This window comes from Pseudophryne corroboree, chromosome 5, assembly GCF_028390025.1.
Source record: "Pseudophryne corroboree isolate aPseCor3 chromosome 5, aPseCor3.hap2, whole genome shotgun sequence".
NCBI classification, from domain to species: Eukaryota; Metazoa; Chordata; class Amphibia; order Anura; family Myobatrachidae; genus Pseudophryne; species Pseudophryne corroboree.
The window spans coordinates 277097442-277124240 of NC_086448.1; the positions used below are offsets into that span (position 1 = coordinate 277097442).

The following is a 26799-nucleotide window of genomic DNA, read 5'->3' on the forward strand; positions in this document are numbered from 1 at the left end:
GGAAAGTGACCATGCTTCTAGCCCTGGCTTCTGCCAGGAGAGTGTCAGAATTGGCAGCTTTATCTTACAAAAGCCCATATCTGATTTTCCATTCGGACAGGGCAGAACTGCGGACTCGTCCGCATTTTCTCCCTAAGGTGGTGTCAGCATTTCATCTGAACCAGCCTATTGTAGTGCCTGCGGCTACAAGTGACTTGGAGGACTCCAAGTTACTGGACGTTGTCAGAGCATTAAAAATATATATTGCAAGGACAGCTGGAGTCAGAAAATCTGACTCGTTGTTTATATTGTATGCACCCAACAAGATGGGTGCTCCGGCGTCTAAGCAGACGATTGCTCGTTGGATCTGTAGCACAATCCAACTTGCACATTCTGTGGCAGGCCTGCCACAGCCTAAATCTGTAAAGGCCCACTCCACAAGGAAGGTGGGCTCATCTTGGGCGGCTGCCCGAGGGGTCTCGGCATTACAACTTTGCCGAGCAGCTACGTGGTCAGGGGAGAACACGTTTGTAAAATTTTACAAATTTGATACTCTGGCTAAGGAGGACCTGGAGTTCTCTCATTCGGTGCTGCAGAGTCATCCGCACTCTCCCGCCCGTTTGGGAGCTTTGGTATAATCCCCATGGTCCTTTCAGGAACCCCAGCATCCACTAGGACGATAGAGAAAATAAGATTTTACTTACCGATAAATCTATTTCTCGGAGTCCGTAGTGGATGCTGGGCGCCCATCCCAAGTGCGGATTATCTGCATAAATTGTACATAGTTATTGTTAACTAATTCGGGTTATTGTTGAAGGAAGCCATCTTTCAGAGGCTCCGCTGTTATCATACTGTTAACTGGGTTTAGATCACAAGTTGTACGGTGTGATTGGTGTGGCTGGTATGAGTCTTACCCGGGATTCAAAATCCTCCCTTATTGTGTACGCTCGTCCGGGCACAGTACCTAACTGGAGTCTGGAGGAGGGTCATAGGGGGAGGAGCCAGTGCACACCACCTGATCGGAAAAAGCTTTACTTTTTGTGCCCTGTCTCCTGCGGAGCCGCTATCCCCCCTGGTCCTTTCAGGAACCCCAGCATCCACTACGGACTCCGAGAAATAGATTTATCGGTAAGTAAAATCTTATTTTTTACCAGATATTTCTACATATCTATTTACATATTTGAAACACGATACTATGTAATAATCCCAGCTGCAGATATTACACAAGATCCTGCATTTGCAAAGGCTTTTGAGGCATAGTTTTTGATTAATATGTACATTGTTTCTAACAGATGAGGACAGGCTAATAATAGAAATGTAAGAAAAATATTGCTGCAGAGAGATGTTGAAAATTAAGTGATTCGAGATCTCTAGCATCATGTAGAGACTGGAGAGGTTCGGTATGTAATGCTGGCTGTTAGGAAACTGACACTGGAATCCTGGCAGATGGAATTCCGGCAGTGAGTGCAGCAAGTCCCCTCGGGGGCTCGCTGTGCTCGCCACACTTCTGGCCCGGTGGCGAGCATCACACTATTATGTTCCCCGTTGGGTGGTGGCGTGGACCACCACCTGTGTGGGAACTAGGGCTTTGATCAGGATTCCGACCAGCGGCATTACGCTGGCTGTCAGGATTCCGGCGTCAGCCTCCTGACCGCTGGGATCTCGACTGCCGGTAAATTAACTGCATCCCGACTGGAGATAGACTGCGTTAGAGTGCAAAGATGTACTGGGGCTCTACGGTGTGATCAGGCCCAGGCCTTTATGTGGTTCAGGTAGAGCAAAGTAGTCCCATGTCGCCCAGGATGTCATGGCCACACCTCCCAAGTACAAGATAGGTGATAGCCATGGCCAAGGCCATGCATCTTCATTACCAGGGCATACCCAATGTCTTGGCCACTCTGAAGAAATTAACCTAGTGGAGAGATTTCAGATGATAAAGTGATGTTTGGAGAAAGCAATGGATTGTTAGAGAAATTAGAAAACTGAACAAAATCTGGAGAAAGCAAAATAAAGGATTGGCTATCACTAGTCAGTGCATCTGGAGAGACCAATAGTGGAGGCTAGAGAAAGCAGGGAGAAGACATTAGGAGAATGTGGTATTCAGTTAAGACATTGATATCTCCACAAAAATCTCATATGATTTCAGAGAATATATCTACTTAGATCAATTTGATATTGATAAAAATCAATAAATATCGGCCTTTAGTAAATTTACCCTTATGTATGATGAAACATGTAAAAGTGAATGTACAGCATGGAGAAAGAAGTCCAACTCTACATCCTTATCTGCTTCCAGGCAGGTGTGGTGAAGTCGAGACCTCCATTAGAAAAGACTGCCAATGTTGCATGGTTTGATTGTGTTTTCTCCATGTTTCTGTTCATGCTAGAAGGTTGAGCCTATACAAGAGGAAAAGGTCATAGATTGAGGTTTCTTTTTTTTATAGCAGATTTGCAGTTTCTACTTGTCTTCTGAGAGCTATCCAGCCGCACCACCCCTATAATTTTGTATACAGTTTGGCAGAACTATCAGTGTGAATTTGCACTAGTCCTATCCTTGGTGCAAAAGATCCATCTGAAATCAGCCAGATCTCTACTTATGATCACCTCTGAAAAGGATGCACTTCGGTCTACACAATCGAAACATGTACATGGAACATTTAGACTTTGTGTGAATGCCCTGTTTCCGTCCAGTTACACCCACTCAGATGCAATACGAGATGTGGCTTAGATACAAACTACTCTGAAGCAGAGCCGGCCTTAACCAAGATGATGCCCTAGGCAAGATTTTGGCTGGTGCCCCCTAGCATTGCCGCTAGTTCTGCAGGAGATGCCTGGCATGAGTCAGCTGGCAGCTCTGCTAACGTCGGGCGCCTTTTTTTTATAAAAATGCATCTTATTTGCATTACTATGTGGCTAGGATGCACAAGCAGCTTCTGTTGATTAAAATTATATGCAGCATGCCTATATTCTGTGTGCGACTGTGGCTGTATCTGCATACGAAATGCTACATTACAGTGATTTCCAGGAATACACTGCAATATAGCATTTCGTATGCAGATACAGCCACAGTCACACACACAATATAGGCATGCCGCATATCATTTTAATCAGCAGAAGCTGCTGGTGCCCCTAAGCATACCAAATGCCGTAGGCATTTGCCTAGTTTGCCTATGCCTAAGGCCGGCTCTGTTCAGAAGGAAGGCACTTTAAGAGAGGCGCGGGCCCGTTTGCAGTCTCTGGTTGGGTTCCCTCCTCTCCAGCCATGCAGTAGATTCTGGCATTATGCCAGAATCTACTGCAGATGCTCAGGTCTCCGGGAACATGGCGCCCGTGCTGTGTTCCCAGGGACATCTCTTTTGCACATGCGCAAATCACCAGGCCATTTTCTTTGTGATATTTGCCACTCTGCAGCCAACTGATGGAAAGGTGAATATGATTAAATGGGTTCAGGGTGTGTGGTGTGTGGGCCCCTCTGGACCCAGTGGCCCATGTGTACCGCACACCCGTTATAGATACACCATTGACTCTGAATTATCATTTCTGCTCAAATTATGCAGTCTCTAAAACTGTCTGTAAACCTGCATGTGAATAAATCACTTCCAGAGTGTATATAGAAGAGAGCGCATTTTACGTATTTTGAAAGTTATAATGAAGGTTATACTGTATGTTTGGTATTTGGGGCTGTTACAGAGTTGAGAGTATGTGGCCTGATGCAGGATATTCTAACCAGTGACGTGCGGTGAGGTGACTCAGAGCCTTTCCTGTCATACTCCAGTATACAACAGAGTTTTGACTATATGTAAAGTATATGAAAAATACAAAATTTCTCTAACGTCCTAGTGGATGCTGGGGACTCCGAAAGGACCATGGGGAATAGCGGCTCCGCAGGAGACTGGGCACATCTAAAGAAAGCTTTAGGACTATCTGGTGTGCACTGGCTCCTCCCCCTATGACCCTCCTCCAAGCCTCAGTTAGATCTCTGTGCCCGAACGAGAAGGGTGCACACTAGGGGCTCTCCTGAGCTTCTTAGTGAAAGTTTTAGTTTAGGTTTTTTATTTTCAGTGAGACCTGCTGGCAACAGGCTCACTGCATCGAGGGACTAAGGGGAGAAGAAGCGAACTCACCTGCGTGCAGAGTGGATTGGGCTTCTTAGGCTACTGGACATTAGCTCCAGAGGGACGATCACAGGCCCAGCTTGGATGGGTCCCAGAGCCGCGCCGCCGGCCCCCTTACAGAGCCAGAAGACAGAAGAGGTCCGGAAAATCGGCGGCAGAAGACGTCCTGTCTTCAACAAGGTAGCGCACAGCACTGCAGCTGTGCGCCATTGCTCTCAGCACACTTCACACTCCGGTCACTGAGGGTGCAGGGCGCTGGGGGGGGCGCCCTGAGACGCAATAAACACCTTGGATGGCAAAAAATGCATCACATATAGCTCCTGGGCTATATGGATGCATTTAACCCCTGCCAAAATACATAAAAAAAACGGGAGATAAGGCAGCCGATAAAGGGGCGGAGCCTATCTCCTCAGCACACTGGCGCCATTTTCCCTCACAGCTCCGTTGGAGGGAAGCTCCCTGGCTCTCCCCTGCAGTCACTACACTACAGCAAAGGGTTAAAAAAGAGAGGGGGGCACAAATTAGGCGCAGTATTAACTATACAGCAGCTATAAGGGGAAAAACACTTATATAAGGTTATCCCTGTATATATATAGCGCTCTGGTGTGTGCTGGCAAACTCTCTCTCTGTCTCCCCAAAGGGCTAGTGGGGTCCTGTCCTCTATCAGAGCATTCCCTGTGTGTGTGCTGTATGTCGGTACTTTTGTGTCGACATGTATGAGGAGAAAAATGATGTGGAGACGGAGCAGATTGCCTGTAATAGTGATGTCACCCCCTAGGGGGTCGACACCTGAGTGGATGAACTGTTGGAAGAAATTACGTGACAGTGTCAGCTATGTATAAAAGACAGTGGTTGACATGAGACAGCCGGCTACTCAGCTTGTGCCTGTCCAGACGTCTCATAGGCCGTCAGGGGCTATAAAGCGCCCGTTACCTCAGATGGCAGATATAGACGCCGACACGGATACTGACTCCAGTGTCGACGGTGAAGAGACAAATGTGACTTCCAGTAGGGCCACACGTTACATGATTGAGGCAATGAAAAATGTTTTACACATTTCTGATAATACGAGTACCACCAAAAAAAAGGGGTATTATGTTCGGTGAGGAAAAACTACCTGTAGTTTTCCTAAATCTGAGAAATTAAATGAGGTGTGTGATGATGCGTGGGTTTCCCCCGATAACAATTTCTAAAATGTTATTGGCATTATATCCTTTCCCGCCAGAGGTTAGGGTGCGTTGGGAAACACCCCCTAGGGTGGATAAAGCGCTCACACGCTTGTAAGGGCTCTATCCTCTCCTGAGATGGCCGCCCTTAAGGATCCTGCTGATAGAAAGCAGGACGGTATCCTAAAATGTATTTACACACATACTGGTGTTATACTGCGACCAGCAATCGCCTCAGCCTGGATGTGCAGTGCTGGGTTGGCGTGGTTGGATTCCCTGACTGAAAATATTGATACCCTAGATAGGGACAGTATATTTTTGCCTATAGAGCATTTGAAAGATGCATTTCTATATATGCGTGATGCACAGCGGAATATTTGCCGACTGGCATCAAGTCTAAGTGCGTTGTCCATTTCTACCAGTAGAGGGTTATGGACACGTAAGTGGTCAGGTGATGCGTATTCCAAACGGCATTTGGAAGTATTGCCTTATTAAGGGGAGGAGTTAATTGGGGTCGGTCTTTCAGACCTGGTGGCCACGGCAACAGCTGGGAAATCCACGTTTGTACCCCAGGTCGCCTCTCAACATGAGAAGACGCCGTATTATCAGGCGCAGTCTTTTCGTGGATAAGCGGCCAAAAGGTTCCTCATTTCTGCCCCGTGACAGAAGAGGAAAAAGGCTGCAGAAATCAGCCAGTTCCCAGGAACAGAAACCCTCTCCCGCCTCTGCCAAGCCCTCAGTATACGCTGGGGCTTTACAAGCAGAATCAGGCACGGTGGGGGGGCCCGTCTCAATGAATTTCAGCGCGCAGTGGGCTCACTCGCAAGTAGACCCCTGGATCCTTCAGGTGATATCTCAGGGGTACAAATTAGAATTCGAGACGTCTCCCCCTCGCCGTTTCCTAAAGTCGGCTTTACCGATGTCTCCTTCTGACAGGGAGACAGTTTTGGAAGCCATTCACAAGCTGTATTCCCAGCAGGTGATAATCAATATACCCCTCCTGCAACAGGGAACGGGGTATTATTCCACACTGTTGTGGTACCGAAGCCGGACGGCTCGGTGAGACCGATTCTAAATCTAAAATCTTTGAACACTTACATACAGAGGTTCAAATTCAAGATTGAGTCACTCAGAGCAGTTATTGCGAACCTGGAAGAAGGGGACTACATGATGTCTCGGGACATCAAAGATGCTTACCTTCATGTCAAAATTTACCCTTCTCACCAAGGGTACCTCAGGTTTATGGTACAGAACTGTCACTATCAGTTTAGACGCTGCCGTATGGATGGTCCACGGCACCCCGGGTCTTTACCAAGGTAATGGCCGAAATGATGATATTCCTTCAAAGGAAGGGAATTTTAGTTATCCCTTACTTGGACAATTCCCTGATAAGGGTAAGATCCAGGGAACAGTTGGAGGTCGGTGTAGCACTATCTCAGGTAGTGTTGCTGCAGCACGGTTGGATTCTCAATATTCCAAAATCGCAGCTGGTTCCGACGACTTGTCTTCTGTTCCTAGGGATGATCCTAGACACAGTCCAGAAAAAGGTGTTTCTCCCGGAGGAGAAAGCCAGGGAGTTATCCGAGCTAGTCAGGAACCTCCTAAAACCGAGCCAAGTCTCAGTGCATCAATGCACAAGGGTTCTGGGTAAAATGGTGGCTTCCTACGAAGCAATCCCATTCGGCAGATTCCACGCAAGAACTTTCCAGTGGGACCTGCTGGACAAATGGTCCGGGTCGCATCTTCAGATGCATCAGCGGATAACCCTGTCACCAAGGACAAGGGTGTCCCTCCTGTGGTGGTTGCAGAGTGCTCATCTTCTAGAGGGCCGCAGATTCGGCATTCAGGACTGGGTCCTGGTAACCATGGATGCCAGCCTGCGAGGCTGGGGAGCAGTCACACAGGGAAGGAATATCCAGGACTTATGGTCAAGCCTGGAGACATCACTTCACATAAATATCCTGAAGCTAAGGGCCATTTACAATGCTCTAAGCTTAGCAAGACCTCTGCTTCAAGGTCAGCCGGTGTTGATCCAGTCGGACAACATCACGGCAGTCACCCACGTAAACAGACAGGGTGGCACAAGAAGCAGGAGGGCAATGGCAGAAGCTGCAAGGATTCTTCGCTGGGCGGAAAATCATGGGATAGCACTGTCAGCAGTATTCATTCCGGGAGTGGACAACTGGGAAGCAGACTTCCTCAGCACGACCTCCACCCGGGAGACTGGGGACTTCACCCAGAAGTCTTCCACATGATTATAAACCGTTGGGAAAAACTCGAGAGGTATTGCGCCAGGTCCAGGGACCCTCAGGCAATAGCTGTAGACGCTCTGGTAACACCGTGGGTGTACCAGTCAGGGTATGTGTTCCCTCCTCTGCCTCTCATACCCAAGGTACTGAGATTGATAAGATGGTGAGGAGTAAGCACTATATTCGTGGCTCCGGATTGGCCAAGAAGGACTTGGTAACCGGAACTTCAAGAGCTGCTCACGGAGGATCCGTGGCCTCTACCTCTAATAAGGGACCTGCTCCAGCAAGGACCCTGTCTTGTTCCAAGACTTACCGCGGCTGCGTTTGACGGCATGGCAGTTGAACGCCGGATCCTGAAGGAAAAAGGGCATTCCGGATGAAGTCATCCCTATCCTGATCAAAGCCAGGAAGGATGTAACCGCAAAAACATTATCACCGCAATTGCCGAAAATATGTTGCGTGGTGCGAGGCCAATAAGGCCCGACGGTGGAAATTCAACTGGGTCGATTCCTACATTTCCTGCAAACAGGAGTGTCTATGGGCCTGAAATTGGGGTCCATTAAGGTTCAAATTTCGGCCCTGTCGATTTTCTTCCAAAAAGAACTAGCTTCAGTCCCTGAAGTTCAGACGTTTGAAAAAGGGGTACTGCATATACAGCCTCCTTTTGTGCCTCCAGTGGCACTTTGGGATCTCAATGTAGTTTTGGGTTCCAAAAGTCACATTGGTTTGAACCACTTAAATCTGTGGAGTTACAATATCTCACATGGAAAGTGGTCATGCTGTTGGCCCTGGCCTGGGCCAGGCGCGTGTCAGAATTGGCGGCTTTATCCTGAAAAAGCCCTTATCTGATGTTCCATTCGGACAGGGCGAAATTGAGGACTCGTCCTCAGTTTCTCCCTAAGGTGGTTTCAGCGTTTCACCTGAACCAACCTATTTGTGGTGCCTGCGGCTACTAGGGACTTGGAGGATTCCAAGTTGCTGGACGTAGTCAGGGCCCTGAAAATATATGTTTCCAGGACGGCTGGAGTCAGAAAATCTGACTCGCTGTTTATCCTGTATGCACCCAACAAGCTGGGTGCTCCTGCTTCTAAGCAGACGATTGCTCGTTGGATTTGTAGGACAATTCAGCTTGCACATTCTGTGGCAGGCCTGCCACAGCCAAAATCTGTAAAAGCCCATTCCACACGGAAAGTGGGCTCATCTTGGGCGGCTGCCCGAGGGGTCTCGGCTTTACAACTTTGCCGAGCTGCTACTTGGTCAGGGGCAAACACGTTTGCTAAATTCTACAAATTTGATACCCTGGCTGAGGAGGACCTGGAGTTCTCTCATTCGGTGCTGCAGAGTCATCTGCACTCTCCCGCCCGTTTGGGAGCTTTGGTATAATCCCCATGGTCCTTTCGGAGTCCCCAGCATCCACTAGGACGTTAGAGAAAATAAGAATTTACTTACCGATAATTCTATTTCTCATAGTCCGTAGTGGATGCTGGGCGCCCATCCCAAGTGCGGATTGTCTGCATTACTTGTACATAGTTATTGTTACAAAAATCGGGTTTTTTGTTGTTGTGAGCCATCTTTTCAGAGGCTCCTTCTGTTATCATGCTGTTAACTGGGTTCAGATCACAAATTGTACGGTGTGATTGGTGTGGCTGGTAAGAGTCTTACCCGGGATTCAAGATCCTTCCTTATTGTGTACGCTCGTCCGGGCACAGTATCCTAACTGAGGCTTGGAGCAGGGTCATAGGGGGAGGAGCCAGTGCACACCAGATAGTCCTAAAGCTTTCTTTAGATGTGCCCTGTCTCCTGCGGAGCCGCTATTCCCCATGGTCCTTTCGGAGTCCCCAGCATCCACTACGGACTATGAGAAATAGAATTATCGGTAAGTAAATTCTTATTATATTATACATAGTTTCTTTGCATTATTCTAATAATTTTTATAGTCCAAACACTGGAGTAAAAAGTCTATGACAGGTGAGCGGTGCCTCACCTGCTTACCTTGTCCGCACATCTCTGATCAGAACTCACCAAATTTCCTGCATTATATACTGCTGCATCTGTGTATAATGTCCACATGAACCCTTGGGCTCATATATTGTGTGTAAATCTGCATCTGGTACTAGCCAGTGCCTCCTGAGCCATTTACCTCACCGCATGCCCCTGATTCTTACATGGGCAGAGTTCAGAGTTGCATAAATACAGTGTGTCTGTTTTCATGCATATCATTTGCATCAATCTGGGTAGTACAATCATACTAATTGCATTCTTGATCAACATGAACACAGGTGGGAATAGTTGCTGACATACAGTACTGTAGATGCATGCATCGAGAATCTACAAGGACTATTTCTGTTATTCATCCAAATCTAATTTTTTATCTATGCAACAACTTTTAAGCCTAAAAAATTAACAAATTATGCTAGTACTACAACATATTTTATATAAAAGTAATTGGTCTGTTTGTCTGTACGGCTATGCATTCAGACACCCCTGCACTGATCGGGATGAAACCAATGTGAGGTTGTCCAGTTGGATCCTGGCTAGGTTTTAGGTTGGTTGGGGTCCTGGCTGGACCACACGGCGTAATGCCCTGAGTGAAAATTTGACCTGGGGAGCCTGTTCTGGGCTTTCGACTGGATGGATTTGGATATACAGTAAACTTCACACATGGGTGGCAATCGGTCTGGGATGCCTAATGGAGTGGTTGGTGTCCTATTTGGACCTCATGGCGGAGTGTATCGGGCAGAACTTTTACTCAGGCAGCCTGTTCTGGGCCTTCCACTGGATCGTAATGGACATAAAGTTCACAGAGGGATGGCAATTGGCCTGAGATGCCTAATAGAGTGGTTGGGGTCCTGTTTGGAACTCACAGCAGAATGTCTTAGGCAGGACTTTGACACAGGGATCCTGTTCTAGGCCTTCCACTGCATATATTTGGTTGAAAATGTTAATGAACTGTAATAACTGCCAGAAATAACCATAATTCAGTGACCTGAAATAACTGACTTAAATGGAGGTGGAAAGACAAAAAACTATTGTGTACCCAAAAGTGTTGGAATAGCAACACTGATAAAAGGAAAATAACTATATATATGTATACGTATGTATGTATATATGTGTATATATATATATATATATATATATATATATACTGTAAATCCTGCATTTACCTAGGTAGAGTGTTCATCTTAACAATGTGCCAGCACTTTATAACTAAAAGATAATAATGATAATAAGAATAATGAAAAAGGTACACTATACAGAATCTGAATTGCTTGTTATGATTAATGTTAGTTTTTTTTATGTTTAAAAGACCCCATAGAATATTATAATGGTCATGTTGCAGGATCAGTATCATATCCCAGCTGTCGGGTTCCCCGGTGGTCAGGAGGCCGGTGGTCAGGGCCCGGTGGCGACCTCTGGTTGCCACAGGGTTATATTGCCCCTCAGGTGGTGACGTGGACTACCACCCGAGTGGGGATTTAGGCCGGCGGGGCGTCGGGACCCCAGCGTCGGTCTCCTGACAGCCGGGATCCCGACAACTGGTAAATTGACTGCCTCCCATGCTTACATGATAGCCGCACATGGGCCCTCATTCCGAGTTGTTTGCTCGCTAGCCGCTTTTCGCAGCAATGCACACGCTAAGCCGCCGCCCTCTGGGAGTGAATCTTAGCATAGCTGAATTGCGAACTAAGTATTCGCAATATTGCGAAAAGATTTTACTTTGCAGTTTCTGAGTAGCTCGATACTTACTCTTCCAGTGCGATCAGTTCAGTGCTTGTCGTTCCTGGTTTGACGTCACAAACACACCCAGCGTTCGCCCAGACACTCCCCCGTTTCTCCAGCCACTCCCGCGTTTTTCCCAGAAACGGCAGCGTTTTTTCACACACTCCCATAAAACGGCCAGTTTCCGCCCAAAAACACCCACTTCCTGTCAATCACACAACGATCAGCAGAACGAAGAAAAAACCTCGTAATGCCGTGAGTAAAATACCAAACTTCTTAGCAAATTTACTTGGCGCAGCCGCAGTGTGAACATTGCGCATGCACAGTTAGCGGAAAATCGCACCGATGCGAAGGAAAAGAACAAGCGAACAACTCGGAATGAGGGCCATGGGCCCTCATTCCGAGTTGTTCGCTCGCTAGCCGCTTTTCGCAGCAATGCACACGCTAAGCCGCCGCCCTCTGGGAGTGAATCTTAGCTGAATTGCGAACGAAGTATTCGCAATATTGCGAAAAGATTTTACTTTGCAGTTTCTGAGGAGCTCGATACTTACTCTTCCAGTGCGATCAGTTCAGTGCTTGTCGTTCCTGGTTTGACGTCACAAACACACCCAGCGTTCGCCCAGACACTCCCCCATTTCTCCAGCCACTCCCGCGTTTTTCCCAGAAACGGCAGCGTTTTTTCACACACTCCCATAAAACGGCCAGTTTCCGCCCAAAAACACCCACTTCCTGTCAATCACACAACGATCAGCAGAACGAAGAAAAAACCTCGTAATGCCGTGAGTAAAATACCAAACTTCTTAGCAAATTTACTTGGCGCAGCTGCAGTGCGAACATTGCGCATGCGCAGTTAGCGGAAAATCGCACCGATGCGAAGGAAAAGAACGAGCGAACAACTCGGAATGAGGGCCATGGTACATCTCATAGTTTCCAAACAAGGTAATATTTCTCGTTTGCCACCATGGTTGGGAAATTGTTTTTCAACGGCCCTTGAAAGTCAGCCGTATGAAGGGAGAAAATTAAGCTGTACTGTCCCAGCAGCACATGCAGTCTAACAGGACTGTAGCTCACTGTGTGGAGCTCAATCAGAAAAGTTGTTTCCTTTACTTGTGTTGCAGAAATTAAGGCCCTCATTCCGAGTTGTTCGCTCGGTATTTTTCATCGCATCGCAGTGAAAATCCGCTTAGTACGCATGCGCAATGTTCGCACTGCGACTGCGCCAAGTAACTTTACTATGAAGAAAGTAATTTTACTCACGGCTTTTTCATCGCTCCGGCGATCGTAATGTGATTGACAGGAAATGGGTGTTACTGGGCGGAAACACGGCGTTTCAGGGGCGTGTGGCTGAAAACGCTACCGTTTCCGGAAAAAACGCAGGAGTGGCCGGGGAAACGGTGGGAGTGCCTGGGTGAACGCTGGGTGTGTTTGTGACGTCAACCAGGAACGACAAGCACTGAAATGATCGCACAGGCAGAGTAAGTCTGAAGCTACTCTGAAACTGCTAAGTAGTTAGTAATCGCAATATTGCGAATACATCGGTCGCAATTTTAAGAAGCTAAGATTCACTCCCAGTAGGCGGCGGCTTAGCGTGTGTAACTCTGCTAAATTCGCCTTGCGACCGATCAACTTGGAATGAGGGCCTAAGTATTTATTGCACTGAATTTTCTGTGTTCTGTTATAGAAAGTACAGTGGAAGCTATATGGAGCTATGCTACAAGATGACAAAACAATAATCTGCCAGAAAGAAGCTGACCAAATTAGAAATGCTGTGTAAGTAAAAGAAATAATGATTCCCTTAGCACTGTATAAACAATTGACAGAAGAATTCAGCATGTTACCCTCATGTTATCAATCTCATTGTATTGGATTTAAAGAGAAAGTAAACACTAAAGCATATTATAATACACGGTAGAGTCACATTACTATGACCACCAGCTAGTAGCCAGCACGGACAGCAGCAAGACGATCGGAACGGTCATTTTAGACACACGTCTGGTAGCCCCATGTTCATATTGACGGTGTGCTCCACTGTAGTGGGTCGGTCAGCCCTCATGCACCTTAGTAGCCAATGCTCACCTCTCACATCAGTGGCACATCAGTTATTCGCAATGGTGCCATTTGTCCAGTCACGATACACCTTCACCACAGCAGCACGCGGACAGTTCACAAACTGCGCTGTTACAGAAATACTGCCGTTAATCATCTCTTTTTGCTGGAACGAGTGATATGTGTGCAGATGGGCTATTGCACACCTCATATACCCACCAAGCCAGTGCATGACATGTGACATACTTCATGGGCTACGTGCTGCCGATGTCAAATGTAGGAGGTGGTCATAATAATGTGACTCAACCGTGTATATTAAATTCTCTACAATATTTAGCCTAATAATTTATTGTTTATTTGCAATTAGTATTTGCAAAATTGTTTGACTAAATACTGTACATCCAGCATGCCATCTCTAATAGTCTTTTACTCTAGTTCAACTTATTATGATGGACCTTAAAATCGTTTCTGTCTTACACAACTGGGGGCAGTGCAAAATCTCTATAATAAAATAAATTGCTTATAAAATTGTGTCATCATGTTGGCAGTTAATGACAGTTGGCAAAAACCCTGAGCCCTTTCATCTGTGTCTAATGTCACTTCTAGAGAATATCTGCGCAACACACATCTACAACATCCTATAGATCCCCATTGTGATTGTTAGTGCACTGGTGTCTTAGAACACTATCAACCTGTTACTGCTCCACTGTCAACGACTGGCGAATTCTGTGTTCCTGGATCTGTGCACACGGGCTGGGCAAGTGGGCAGGTGTGTCTTGTGAATACAGGAACTTAGGCAGCAGGATGTAGGTTTTACGCATGAAAGAGTGTACTCAGTATAATGGATGCAGAGTCAGAAGGTAGAACAGAATGAGCCAAAGGACTGAAATATTAATTTGGACACTTGGACCAGACTAGAACCAGACTTGGACTGGAGTCAGATACATGAACCAGAATGGAGTCAGAAACTGGAACTGGACTAGAACCAGCTGGAGTGGAGCTCAGGAAGCAGGAAGGCAGTAGTGTTCACAGAATGCAGGATTTTGCTGGAATAGCTGCAGACTGCTGGATTAAATCACTGGAGATTCAGACTGGAAACAAGAGCAGGCTGGAACCTGTGAGACTTACATCAGTCAGCTTTATTACTTGGGCTAAAGAACTGTAGCTGCTCAGATAGCAGTCAGGGAGAATACTGACTAGCCCGGATAAAAGGAAGCAGCTTGAGAATTGGATCACTGAAGCAAGGATGAGTTGCAGGTACACTCTGTAGCCAGGAGCTGGCAGAAGTCACTTGGAGTCAGGACACGCTGGTAAGAAGCAAGATTGCACTGACAACTTGTAGATGCTGGCTTAATAGGGTGAGACAGAAGCAGATTGGATGCCGGTATCATGAGAGTCTGGTTCCGGATTGGCTGGAAACCAGTCATGTAATGTTATCCAATATGACCACGACCTCAGGCTGGCAGGAGATAGGAAGAGTACACCAGAAGCATGTGCAGCATTGCAGTGCGGTACAGGAGCAGCAAGAAGAGTCCCCGCAGAGCTCTGAGTTGCACTGTGAGATAGCATGGGAGTAAGTGCCGGAGCGCTAGACACTTATTTTCTGTCAACCTCATATTCAGATTGTGTACCGTATCAGCTACTCACATGTAACTTAGTGATGTATGAAAGTTTAAAATAACCTTCTGTATCTCACCACCAGACTGAGTTATTGAACAGATTTTTACCTTACAACCCACCCATTATTTTATTTACCATTACAGCCCAACTGAGTCCTGGCTTAGATCTTCCCACCAGGCTTGGATCCAAAAACGGGGCAAACTCATGGAGTCAGATCTGTAGTTTTCTGGATTTGGACACCATCTATGGGCGTGCAGCTTCTGGGGCTGAAGCACTGTCTGGAGTGGTGGATAACACCTTCTCAGGGGGCAGTGCACAGACAAAATGGAGGTTTGAGTGGCTGTCAGAGCCGACTAGGAGGAGAAATTAATACGGGCAATGCTGAGCGCTGTGACAGCAGCACACCAGGGACAGCAGTGGGGGAGGTATGCTGAAGCAGCACGCTGCTGCCTGGATTTGCTGTAGCCCTGAAGAGTTTATTTGCAGAGCTGCCTGACCCTCTAGGGCCATACGCTATGCAGTCTGAGCCAGAGCCGGCCCTAACCAATATGATGCCCTAGGCAAGATTTTGGCTGGTGCCCCCTAGCACCACCGCTGGTTCTGCCTCTGACCTTGCACTTCTTTCCCAGCACCATCACCCCTCACCCATAGCAGTCCTTGTACCCCCTATATTTTAAATAGGAACAGTTCGCACATTTGACGCACAGCCCAAAAAGGGGCATCTTCTTGCTGGGAAGGGGCATGGCCACACAATAGTAACCCCAATTCCAATTACGCCACACAGTACTGCAACTTTATTCACATTTTATCTTGCGATAGTGTCCATATTTCATATTACATCCCACAGTAGTATCACTTTACCTTATAAACTTTACTCCTCACAGTAGAGCCCCTTATTCACATTACATCACACTGAATTGCTCCTTATTCACAATACACCACACCTTATTGCTCTTTATTCACATTAGATGACACAGTAGTGCCCTTTCTATATGCAACGCCACATAGTAGAGCACCTTATACACATAATGCCAAACATTAGTAATGCATTTATACACAATTCCACACAGTAATGCCCCTTACACATATGAGACACATTAATGTCCTTATAAACATAATGCACCTTACACATTATGACAACCTTTATTAATGCCCTTTTACACATAATGTCCCTTACACATATGCCGCACATTATTAATGCCCTTATACACATAATGACACACATAGTGCCCCCTACACATTTGCTGCACATTATTAGTGCCCCTATACACATAATGACACACATACAGTAGTACCCTGTTACACATATGCCGCACATTATTAATGCCCTTATACACATAATGACACACATAGTGCCCCCTACACATTTGATGCACATTATTAGTGCCCCTATACAGATAATGACACACATACAGTAGTACCCTGTTACACATGTGCCGCACATTATTAATGCCCTTATACACATAATGACACGCATAGTGCCCCCTACACATTTGCTGCACATTATTAGTGCCCCTATACACATAATGATACACATACAGTAGTACCCTGTTACACATATGCCGCACATTATTAATGCCCTTATACACATAATGACACACATAGTGGCCCTTTACACATATGTTGCACATTATTAATGCATTTTGACACACATAATGCTCCTTACACATATTCCGAACACTACTGCACAACCAACCCACTCACATGCACACAGCACTCACACTTCCACTAACACTGTGACCTCTGCCTCTGCTTGGATACAGATGTGTCCTCACAAATCTTGCATCAATGCTAATGTCGGGCACCTTTTTTTAATGAAAATGCATCTTATTTGCATTGCTATGTGGCTAGGATGCACAAGCAGCTTCTGCTGATTAAACTGATATGCAGCATGCCTATATACTGTGTGAGACTGTGGCTGTATCTGCATATGAAATGCTACATACATAATATAGGCATGCCGCATATCATTTTAATCAGCAGAGGCTGATGATGCCCCTAGGCATATCAAATGCCCTAGGCAATTGCCTAGTTTGCCTATGCCTATGGCCGGCTCTGGTCTGAGCTGGTGGCTGCATACAGTAAGTTATACACTCTCTCAGTAGATATTCTGCAGAGTAGTGCTGCCTTAGACCACAGCAAAGTGGAACGACACTCAGGACACTCCAATCAAATAAAGCTCATAGATACTGTCCTAACGAAGGGAAATAAAATAATGGGGGTAATTCAGAGTTGATTGCAGCAGCAAATTTGTTAGCAGTTGGGCAAAATCATGTGCACTACAGGGTGGGCAGATATAACATGTGCAGAGAGAGTTAGATTTGGGTGGGTTATTTTGTTTATGTACAGGGAAAATACTGGCTGCTTTATTTTGACACTGCAGTTTAGATTTAGGTTTGAACACACCCTACCTAAATCTAACTGTCTCTGCACATGTTATATTGGCACCCCTGCAGAGCACATGGGTGGTCATTCCGAGTTGTTCGCTCGCTGCTGGTTTTTGCAGCGCAGCAATCAGGTGAAAAAACTGCATTTATGCGCATGGTATGCAACGCGCATGCGCTAAGTATTTTCACACAAAAGTTTGCAGTTTTACAGAAGCTCGAGCGACGTTTTCAGTCGCTCGAGTGTTCGTTGTATGATTGACAGGAAGTGGGTGTTTCTGGGCCGCAACTCAGCGTTTTCAAGGAATGTGCTAAAAAACGCAGGCGTGCCAGGTATAAACGCAGGAGTGGCTGGAGAAACTGGGGAGTGGCTGGCTGAACGCAGGGCGTGTTTGTGACGTCAAACCAGGAACTAAACAGACTGCAGTCATCACAAGATAGGAGTAGGTCTGGAGCTACTCAGAAACGGCATGAAATTTTTCCTGTGCAGTTCTGCTTCGCACTTCTGCTAAGCTAAGATACACTCCCAGAGGGCGGCGGCCTAGCGTTTGCATTGCTGCTAAAAGCAGCTAGCGAGCAATTAACTCGGAATGAGGGCCTTGGTTTTGCCCAACTGCTAACAAATCTGTTGCTGCAATCAACTCTGAATTAGGCCCAGTGTCCCCAAACCATTGATAATCTATACGAGTCTCTATGAGCTTTAGTTGATTGGAGTGTCCTGAGTGCCGTTCCAATTTGCTACTTTATATTTACTGATGTTTGGGCACCGGGCTCGGATTAAATTTACAGATGTTGTGTTGAAGGGCCGGGCTTTGGGAGGACTTTATATACACTAGTTTGACAAAAGTATTTGGCCACACCTGCTAATTATTGAATTCAGGTGTTTCAATCAGTCCTGTTGCCACTGGTGTATAAAATCAAGCACCTACAGATGTTTCCTCTTACATCTTTGCTCCGTGCACTACAAGTCGCGTTACACATAGGTGGTCATTCTGAGTTGATCGCAGCCAGCAACTTTTTGCTGCTGCTGCGATCAACTAGTCCACGCCTATGGGGGAGTGTATTTTAGCTTAGCAGGGCTGCGAACGCTTGTGCAGCCCTGCTAAGCTAAAAAAAATTCAAGCAGAAGAAGACCAGCCCTATACCTACTTACCCTGTGTGACGATCTCTGCGATGCTTGAGCCGGCTTTGACGTCAGACATCCACTCTCCGTTCTACTGGACACGCCTGCGTTTTCCTTAACCACTCCCCGAAAACGGTCTCCAACGGTCCGGATCCACCCAGGTATGCCTTCTTCTTGTCAATCTTCTTTGCGGTCGACTCAGTGACCGCTTTCATCGTAGGACGCAACGTAACCCGCCGACCCCTGTCGCCGGGCAATGTCACTCACGCGCATTGCGGCTGCCGCGCATGCGCATTTCGGTCCCGTTCGCACCGCAGCGATAAACCGCTGCGTGCGAACGGGTCGGAATGACCCCCATAAAGCATGAGTGCCATATGATTCTGTAGCACCGCTAGTCTTTTTTGCATTTTTTCTGTAATGCAATAGGACGCACAAGCAGCTTCTGCTGATTAAAATTATATGCAGTATGCCTATATTCTGTGTATGACTGCAACTGTATTTGCATACAAAATGCTACGTTACAGTGTTTTCATGAAAGACACAAACGTGGCATTTCGAATGCAGATAGAGCCGCAATTACACACAGAATATAGGCCATATATAATTTTAATCAGCAGAAGCTTCTTGTGCGTCCTATTACTTTGCGTCTAAGATGCATTTTCGCAGAAGAAAAATGCAAAAAAGACAATCGGCGCTATGGTGTCCCGCCGCGGCATCGCGCGACTGCACGGGCTGGTTAGCGTGACTGCAGCAAGGATGTAATAGGACACATTTGTAGCCATGTAGTCTCCATTTGCAAACATTTGTGATACAAAATAATTCTGAAGAGATCATTGACTTCAAGTGTGGTAATGTGATAGGATGCCACCATTGCAATAAGACGGTTCATGAAATTTAATCCATACACACACAAACACACACACAAACAGACACACATACACACACACACACACACACACACACACACACACACACACACACACACACGTGTATATATTCTAAGATAGATTCATACCACATGTAAACATAGCACTCACCTGTCTCATAGTGGGCTGCTATCAGACGCAGCTCTCCTCTAATTTATGGCTTCCTTTGTGCTCTGATACACAAGCTGGTTTAGTCGATTCATACTGAAATAATCTTTCAATGAACCGAAGCTGCCATGTAGTAACATCCCCTGAACCCTAACACCAAACATCTCCCTACTGTCGAAGTCGAAAAATATTGCAATACACACACCACATGCAAACACCACACAGATGGCATCCATGCATGTACTCAGTCTGCCGTGCGTGCGCATACTCGCAAATTGCGTACAATCGCCTCCCATGGGAGTGCGCGTACGGGCATGGTATGAGCAATTACAGAAAGATTCTTACTTGCAATGGAAAATGATTACAGACACATGCCACAGTTCCCAGCCTGTGTCGAGTCACTGTTCACACACACACTAATCTAACCAAACATGCACATCCTTCCAACACAATGTCTTGTTCACTCCAATGTTTGAACAGACCCCCTGGTCTGTGAAGATAGACAAACACAAACCAAACAAGACATCGTTTGGTGGGGGCCAGAACAATGGGAGACAAATATCCCAATAGATACACACAAGCCTGCGGTTGCAAATTATTAACTACTGGCAGCCTGCAGTCTAGAAAACCTTTGAAAGATAGATATAATAGCAGGGAAACACTAATAAAAAAAAAAAAAAAATATATATATATATATATATATTTGTGTGTATCTTGAGAATGGTTGGTCATTTCATGTGTAGGATCATGTTGCCTGGAGATAACATAACAAAGTAACCTAATGAACAAGGAAATATCTGTCACACATTACATATTTCCCAAACTTAGTACACACATTACACATAGTCTCCCCTTTCCCCTCATGCAACTTTTACTTATTTACAAGGCACAACAAGGGAATTATACACCTTTACAGTATGCGAGGGGACAGTAACTGATCAGAGCATCATGCATGGTATCTACGTGTTCGGATAATTATGAGTAATAATCCGTTGTTGGTTTGGAGAAGATCGCATGTCGTTACGAATAGTTATTTGCAAAGGCAGATTAAAGGTATATTTGTGTTTATTATGTACTTGGTATGCGGTGGGAATCCAGAGCTGACCAGCTGTACACACCTCTGGATCAAGGCATCGCCCATCTCTTCAAACCGACCAATGACCTCTCCTGTACTGTAAACTACCATCCCTCCAACCAATCAGTGGAGAGCATACAACCCCATTGTATTGTATTTTGGGCAAGGGTATATAAACCTTGCACCTGGGCCGGTCACTCTCTCTCTCTGCTTTTTTAAAGACTCATAGGTCGTCTCGCCAGACGACTGGGGACCGGATCCGGGTGGCACAAGCGACAAAGCGTACGTATCATTGGGTGTGATTCTCTCTCTGTGATTGAATTGTATTGTGTTGTACCATTTATATTGTAACTTATTGTAACCCCCTTTTTCAAATATATTATTACTTGTTGCTGCTTTGGACCACAACTTACAATCAAATACTGGTGTCGCATTCAATTTCTATTGAGCCTTTGTATAGTGTAATTGCCACACCTAGAGCTGCCTCGTGCTCTCAGCGTGTCGGTCTGTGTGTATGCACTGAGTGTAAGCTGCACGGCTATTCCGGCGTGTGTACGCAAAGTGCTTGCACAGTAAGGGACTGTGTACGCTAACTGGGGACAGAGTACGTAGGTAAAGGATTTATTACAGCGGCCGCAGCGGCTTCAGTTACAGTGTGCAATAGGGGTTAGTGGCTGCTTTCCAAGAAGTCTATTGAACTTCTCAGTTGGGGGTATCGTCCGGCTCGTCTCATACCCGGCTTTTGCACAACATTGCAGGCGCTTGCCAGCAGCAAAGGGTGGATTAGCATTATTATATTGTGTTGAGCTATCTTGTGCTGCTGAACCGCGCCTGTACTGCATTGGTTAGGGATGCTGGCGTCAACCGCAAGGACAAAAGGAAAAAAAATCCATTTAAAAGTTTTTTCTTTTTTTTCTTTTGCACATGTAACCTTGCGTAAAAGCGCACACGGCGTACCCATACTTTGCATCCATCCCACATATTGTTGCCATAGGTTATAACGGTCATTTATAGGTTTGTGTGAAACCAGATACATCTGTGTTGCTATATACATTTGAAGTAACTGTGTTAATGATATAGTTGTAAGAACACAAAACGCAGCTCTGGCCTAGTCCTTTAGGTTAAACAGAGCAATTGTGGGGTGTGTTCGTGAGCGACAATAGTTTATATCGCTCACATTTATACTGTGTGATTTGTTTTAGTGCGGGCGCACTTTTGTACGTGAGCGCGCACAAGCGTGAAAAGGCATGTGCGGTTGCGTAATTACGCAAGTTGCGTAAGATCACTAACGCCAAGGACAAACCACACAATAGTTCAAATTAAAGCGGAGTAGTAGATGTTTATCTACAAATAGCACATAGCTATCCGGTTTCAAACGCAGATTAGAGTAACATTGATAAAGTGTGTTACCTCTGGGGAAAGCTATCAGTTTACAGGAAAGGATATTTTTCTGATCAGAAAACTATAGTGTTAGTGTGGGCTGAAAAATATGTGAATGTATTGAACCCCGCTTGGTGGACTTGGTGAACTCGGTGAACTTGGTGAGCACGGTCTAGGTGAACACGTGCAACGGAGTGTGATAAAGCTTTGTGAAGTTGTTGTTTTAAAGGTTTTTTTTTCTTGGTATTACACTCCGGCTGTTTTGGAGCACAGTGTGAAGACTCCACTGATCCTACAACTTATAGATAGCAAGTGTCTATAAGCGGTAAGATTGGACCGCACGGTTGTGTGAGCGATACGTGGCGCAACGTGATACGAAGTTTTGCATATTTGTGCGTAAATCTCGTCATCATACGCGTTGTGTAAAGCACATGCAAGCGTGATTTGTGTAAAAATTGTCTTTTAGGCAGATAGTCACTGGGTATGGTAAGCTACTCCTAAAGGCCCAGGGGATATAGGCCGAAGTAGGGCCTGCACTGGCTACGCGTGTCTGCTAAATAGGGCGGATCCGTGGTACTCGGAGCAGAAGAAGTTAGTGGAAGAACTTTGAGGACTTCCACCGTTAGACTACTGTGTTTGGAGCATTTTAGGAAATTTTCCCGTGTTAAAAGGGTCCACAATGGGAGCCAAGTGCACAACACAGGTACGTTCCTCAGTCAGGGTTCAGACAGCAGAATTGAGACCCAGGGGGTCAGCTCGGTTGGTAATGTGGGGGAAGTATGGTCCCCACACTGAGACCTTTTGTGATGAATGGACACGAATGACTGTGGGGGATAAAGCATCATTTCCTGGGATAGGTAGTTTTGATCCAGAGGTACTACAAAATGTAAGGATTAGAATATGCCTGCTCAAAACCAGAAAGCAAAGGGTAAGGCATACAGATTGTTTAAACTTGTGGCAACAAGAGGGGGATGTGCAAAGGGAGCTTGCTCGCACAGCAAGTTCCAAACCAGGCAGAAGCGTGAATGCGACAGCACCACCACCACCATATGTTGATGGAGAGAAGAGTGTCACCACCAATGATACAAAGGTAGAGGTCAGGGAAATGCGCAGCGAATGTATTAAAACTAACGCTTGTACCTTGTACCCTGTTTTACCTTCTTCCCAAGATTACAGCAACGTAGAAGATGAGCCTAGCATGATCTCAGCCCTTGCCCTGGCTGCCACCATACACGACACAAGGGTGGGCATTGCCCAACCACCAAGGGCAGTGGCCGCATCAGCCACAATTAAATCTGTGGCATACATGAAAAACACTCAAACATAAAAGAAGAGACGAAATTCCTTCTATAATGATTATGGACATGAAACATAGCTATTAGATTTAAATAGATAGTTTCTATGAAATACAGATTTCATATGCAGTAACAGCCAGGATTTCTACTGTCCTCAATCATGTCTATCGACATCAAATTAAAGATGAGAGGATCCTTAGGGCGTTTGTGCAACATAAAAAAAAGTGTGCTTCTGCTGTCGGTATCTCAATAAATGAGTTAAGCCGATGAGAGAGCACTGAAATGGAAAGGAGAAAAAAGATCATATAATTTATATGGATATGTCCTTATGAGTGTATCCACAGCAGGTCTCACTGCGTATTTAGTAGCCAAGTATCTAACCATTGCGCCCCCACATAGTTTGTACTTAATTGTAAATGAATACCAAGTTGATATTCCCGAGAATAGGGGTTAATAGGTTAGCAAAACATTTTTTTGTGATAAACCTGGTACATGCGTAATGATAATGTCACAGTTGCATCATATTTACGATAAAAGATTGCATTATATTTGCGGTAATATCAAAATTGCATAATATTTGCAAGCGGCGTCTTATATGTACGTCACCAAATTAGCACACTTATAGACTGGAGATTATATTTCCCTTATTTCTATATACATTTTTCCGTTTCCATTACACAGTTGGGAAATGAATCGCCATAAATTCTTGTGCTATTTACTGCTATAGGATATTAAATGAAGTAAAGATAGTTTTTACTTATCTGCTGTATATTCTCCTGAATAAATCATTGGTATATATATCCTCAGATGTGATTACCTGGATTATTTATTCCCACAGTCCAACTCCTTTATGCGGGATAATGAAGGCTATTTGTCACTCAAGGTAACAGGTATGATAGTCTGTATCACACCCCTCCACTCCGATCACATCTGTAGGGGCCGCAGGAGTGACCAAGGTAACCGTCGCTCCAAAATATTCACGACGGGTCTGGTAGCAGTGAATCACTGCTCACAGTCAGTCCAAGCAGCATGTGAAGCCGCTGCTAGCAGCGTGCGGCTCACCGCTGATCACTGGGTCCATGTTGAAAGGCAGCATGTAAAGCCGCTGCTAGCAGCGTGCGGCTCACCGCTAGTCACCAAGTCCGTGTAGGAAAACAGCATGTGATGCCGCTGCTAGCAGCATGCGGTTCACCGCTGATCACCGGGTCCCTGTGGAGAGGCAGCAGAGGCAGTAAAGGTGACGTGCACGTGCGCCGTGTATCCGACGTGCACGTTTAACCTGGGCGGCTTCGTCAGGGGGGCAAGCTACAGGGGGCTAACCACTGGGGGAAAACTACTGGGGGCAAACTACAAGGGGACAAGCTACAAGGGGGCAAACTACAAGGGGGCGGGGGTAAACTACAAGGGGTCTAACTACTGTGGGCAAACTACAAGGGGGCAAGCTACTGGGGGCAAACTACAAGTGGGCAAGATACTGGGGGCAAGCTACTGGGGGCAAGCTACTGGTGGCAAACTACAAGGGGGCAAACTACAAGGGGGCAAACTACTGGGGCAAACTACAAGGGGGCAAACTACAGGGGTGCATTACTACTGGGGGCATAACTACAGGGACGCATTACTACTGGGGGCATAACTACAGGGGGGAATTACTACTTGGGGGCATAACTACAGGGTCTAAACTACTAGGGGCATTACTACTTGGAGGCTAAACTACAGGGGAGCTAAACTACAAGGGGCAAACTACAGGGGGGCATTACTACTGGGGCTAAGCTACAAGGGGGCTAAACGACATGGGGCTAAACTACAGGGGCTAACTACTGGGGGCTAACTACAAGGGGGCAAGCTACTGGGGGCAAACTACAGGGGCATATTACTACTGGGGGCATAACTACAGGGGCATTACTACTGGGAGCATAACTACAGGGGCTAAACTACTGGGGGCATTACTACTTGGGAGCTAAACTACAGGAGAGATAAACTACAAGGGGGCAAACTACAGGTTGGCATTACTACTGGGGGCTAAGCTACAAGGGGGCTAAACTACAGGGGCTAACTACAAGGGGGCAAACTACAGGGGCATATTACTACTGGCGGCATAACTACAGGGGCATTACTACTGGGAGCATAACTACAGGGGCATTACTACTTGGGGCTAAACTACAAGGGGGCAAACTACAGGGGGCTAAACTACTGGGGGCATAACTACAGGGGCTAAACTACTGGGGGCATTACTACTTGGGGCAAACTACTGGGGGCTAACTACATGGGGCTAAACTACAGGGGCTAAACTACTGGGGGCATTACTACTGGGGGCATAACTGCAGGGGCTAAACTACAGGGTGCATTACCACTGGAGGCTAAACTACATGGGATAAACTACATGAGGACTAAGCTACATGGGCTAAACTACTGAGGGCATTACTACTGGTAGGCTAAACTAAAGTGGGGGTAAACTACTGGGGTCATAACTGCAGGGGCATTACTGGTGGGGGCTAAACTACTGGGGGCATAACTAGTGGGGCTAAACTACAGGGGGCTAAATGACTGGGTGCATTACTACAGACGACATTACTACTGGGGGCAATACTACACAGGGGCATTACCATTAAGGGCATTACTAATGGGGGCACTACTAATGAGGGCATTGTAAAGGGGGCACTTCAGAAGGGGCATCACTCCTGGGGACTACTACTGGGGGCATTGCATAAAGGGCACCACTACTATGTGCTCTATATAAGGGGCAGTACCACTGTGGGCACTGCCAGTACAGTTGACATTGCATAAGGAGCACTACTACTGTGGGCATTGCAAAAGGGGCGCTACTACTGTGGGCATTATGTGTATTACGGGGTGCTACTACTGTGGGCATTGTGTATTACGGGGTGCTACTACTGTGGGCATTATGTGTATTAGGGATGCTACTACTGTGGGCATTATTACTATTGTGTGACCACGGCCTTTTCTTTTTGAGACCACCCCCCTTTTTGAAGCCAGGCTTGGCCAATATTAGTGAAGCATATTATGAGCTGTGAGGTGGTTAAAATTGAGTGGAAATGACAGAAAATTAATGTTATTGAGGTTAATAATACTGTATGAACCAAAAATAAATAAAACCAGACCCAAATTATATGATTTTTTTAGCTGTTTTTAGTATTAAAAAAAAATACTGATCTAAAACATGGGCGTCATGCACATTTCTATTTTGAAACAGGTGCAGCAATAACCTAATTACAGTGGTTTATGGCATATTTGCAAATGTTTACAATCTGAACTTAAAAATAATTTTCCGCAAGCAAATACTTCTGTTATTTCTCAGAATTAATCCTCAAACACCACCTTATAATGAAAACAAAGACATTACTGAAAATTATTCAATGACAAAATCACAACATTATCCACAAATAAAAATGTACAGTATAACAGTATAGGAGAAATGAGAAAGGCGCACAGGTCATGTACAGAGAAAAGAAAACACTCTACAGAGGACACCCAAAATAGTACAATTGTACAATAGTTTTTCTCTAACGTCCTAGTGGATGCTGGGGACTCCGTCAGGACCATGGGGATTAGCGGCTCCGCAGGAGACAGGGCACAAAAATAAAGCTTTAGGATC

At 45.9% G+C, this 26799-nt stretch overlaps 1 protein-coding gene across 3 annotated transcripts in view; it reads left to right on the forward strand.

Moving 5' to 3' along the window:
• Positions 1-26799, forward strand: part of NEK11 (NIMA related kinase 11) — a 959809-nt gene that overhangs the window by 555110 nt on the left and 377900 nt on the right. For all 3 annotated transcript variants that reach the window (XM_063922363.1, XM_063922362.1, XM_063922361.1), the window contains exon 9: positions 12911-12999. In XM_063922363.1, coding sequence (XP_063778433.1) covers positions 12911-12999 — 89 coding nt within the window. The remainder of the gene's footprint in view (positions 1-12910; positions 13000-26799) is intronic.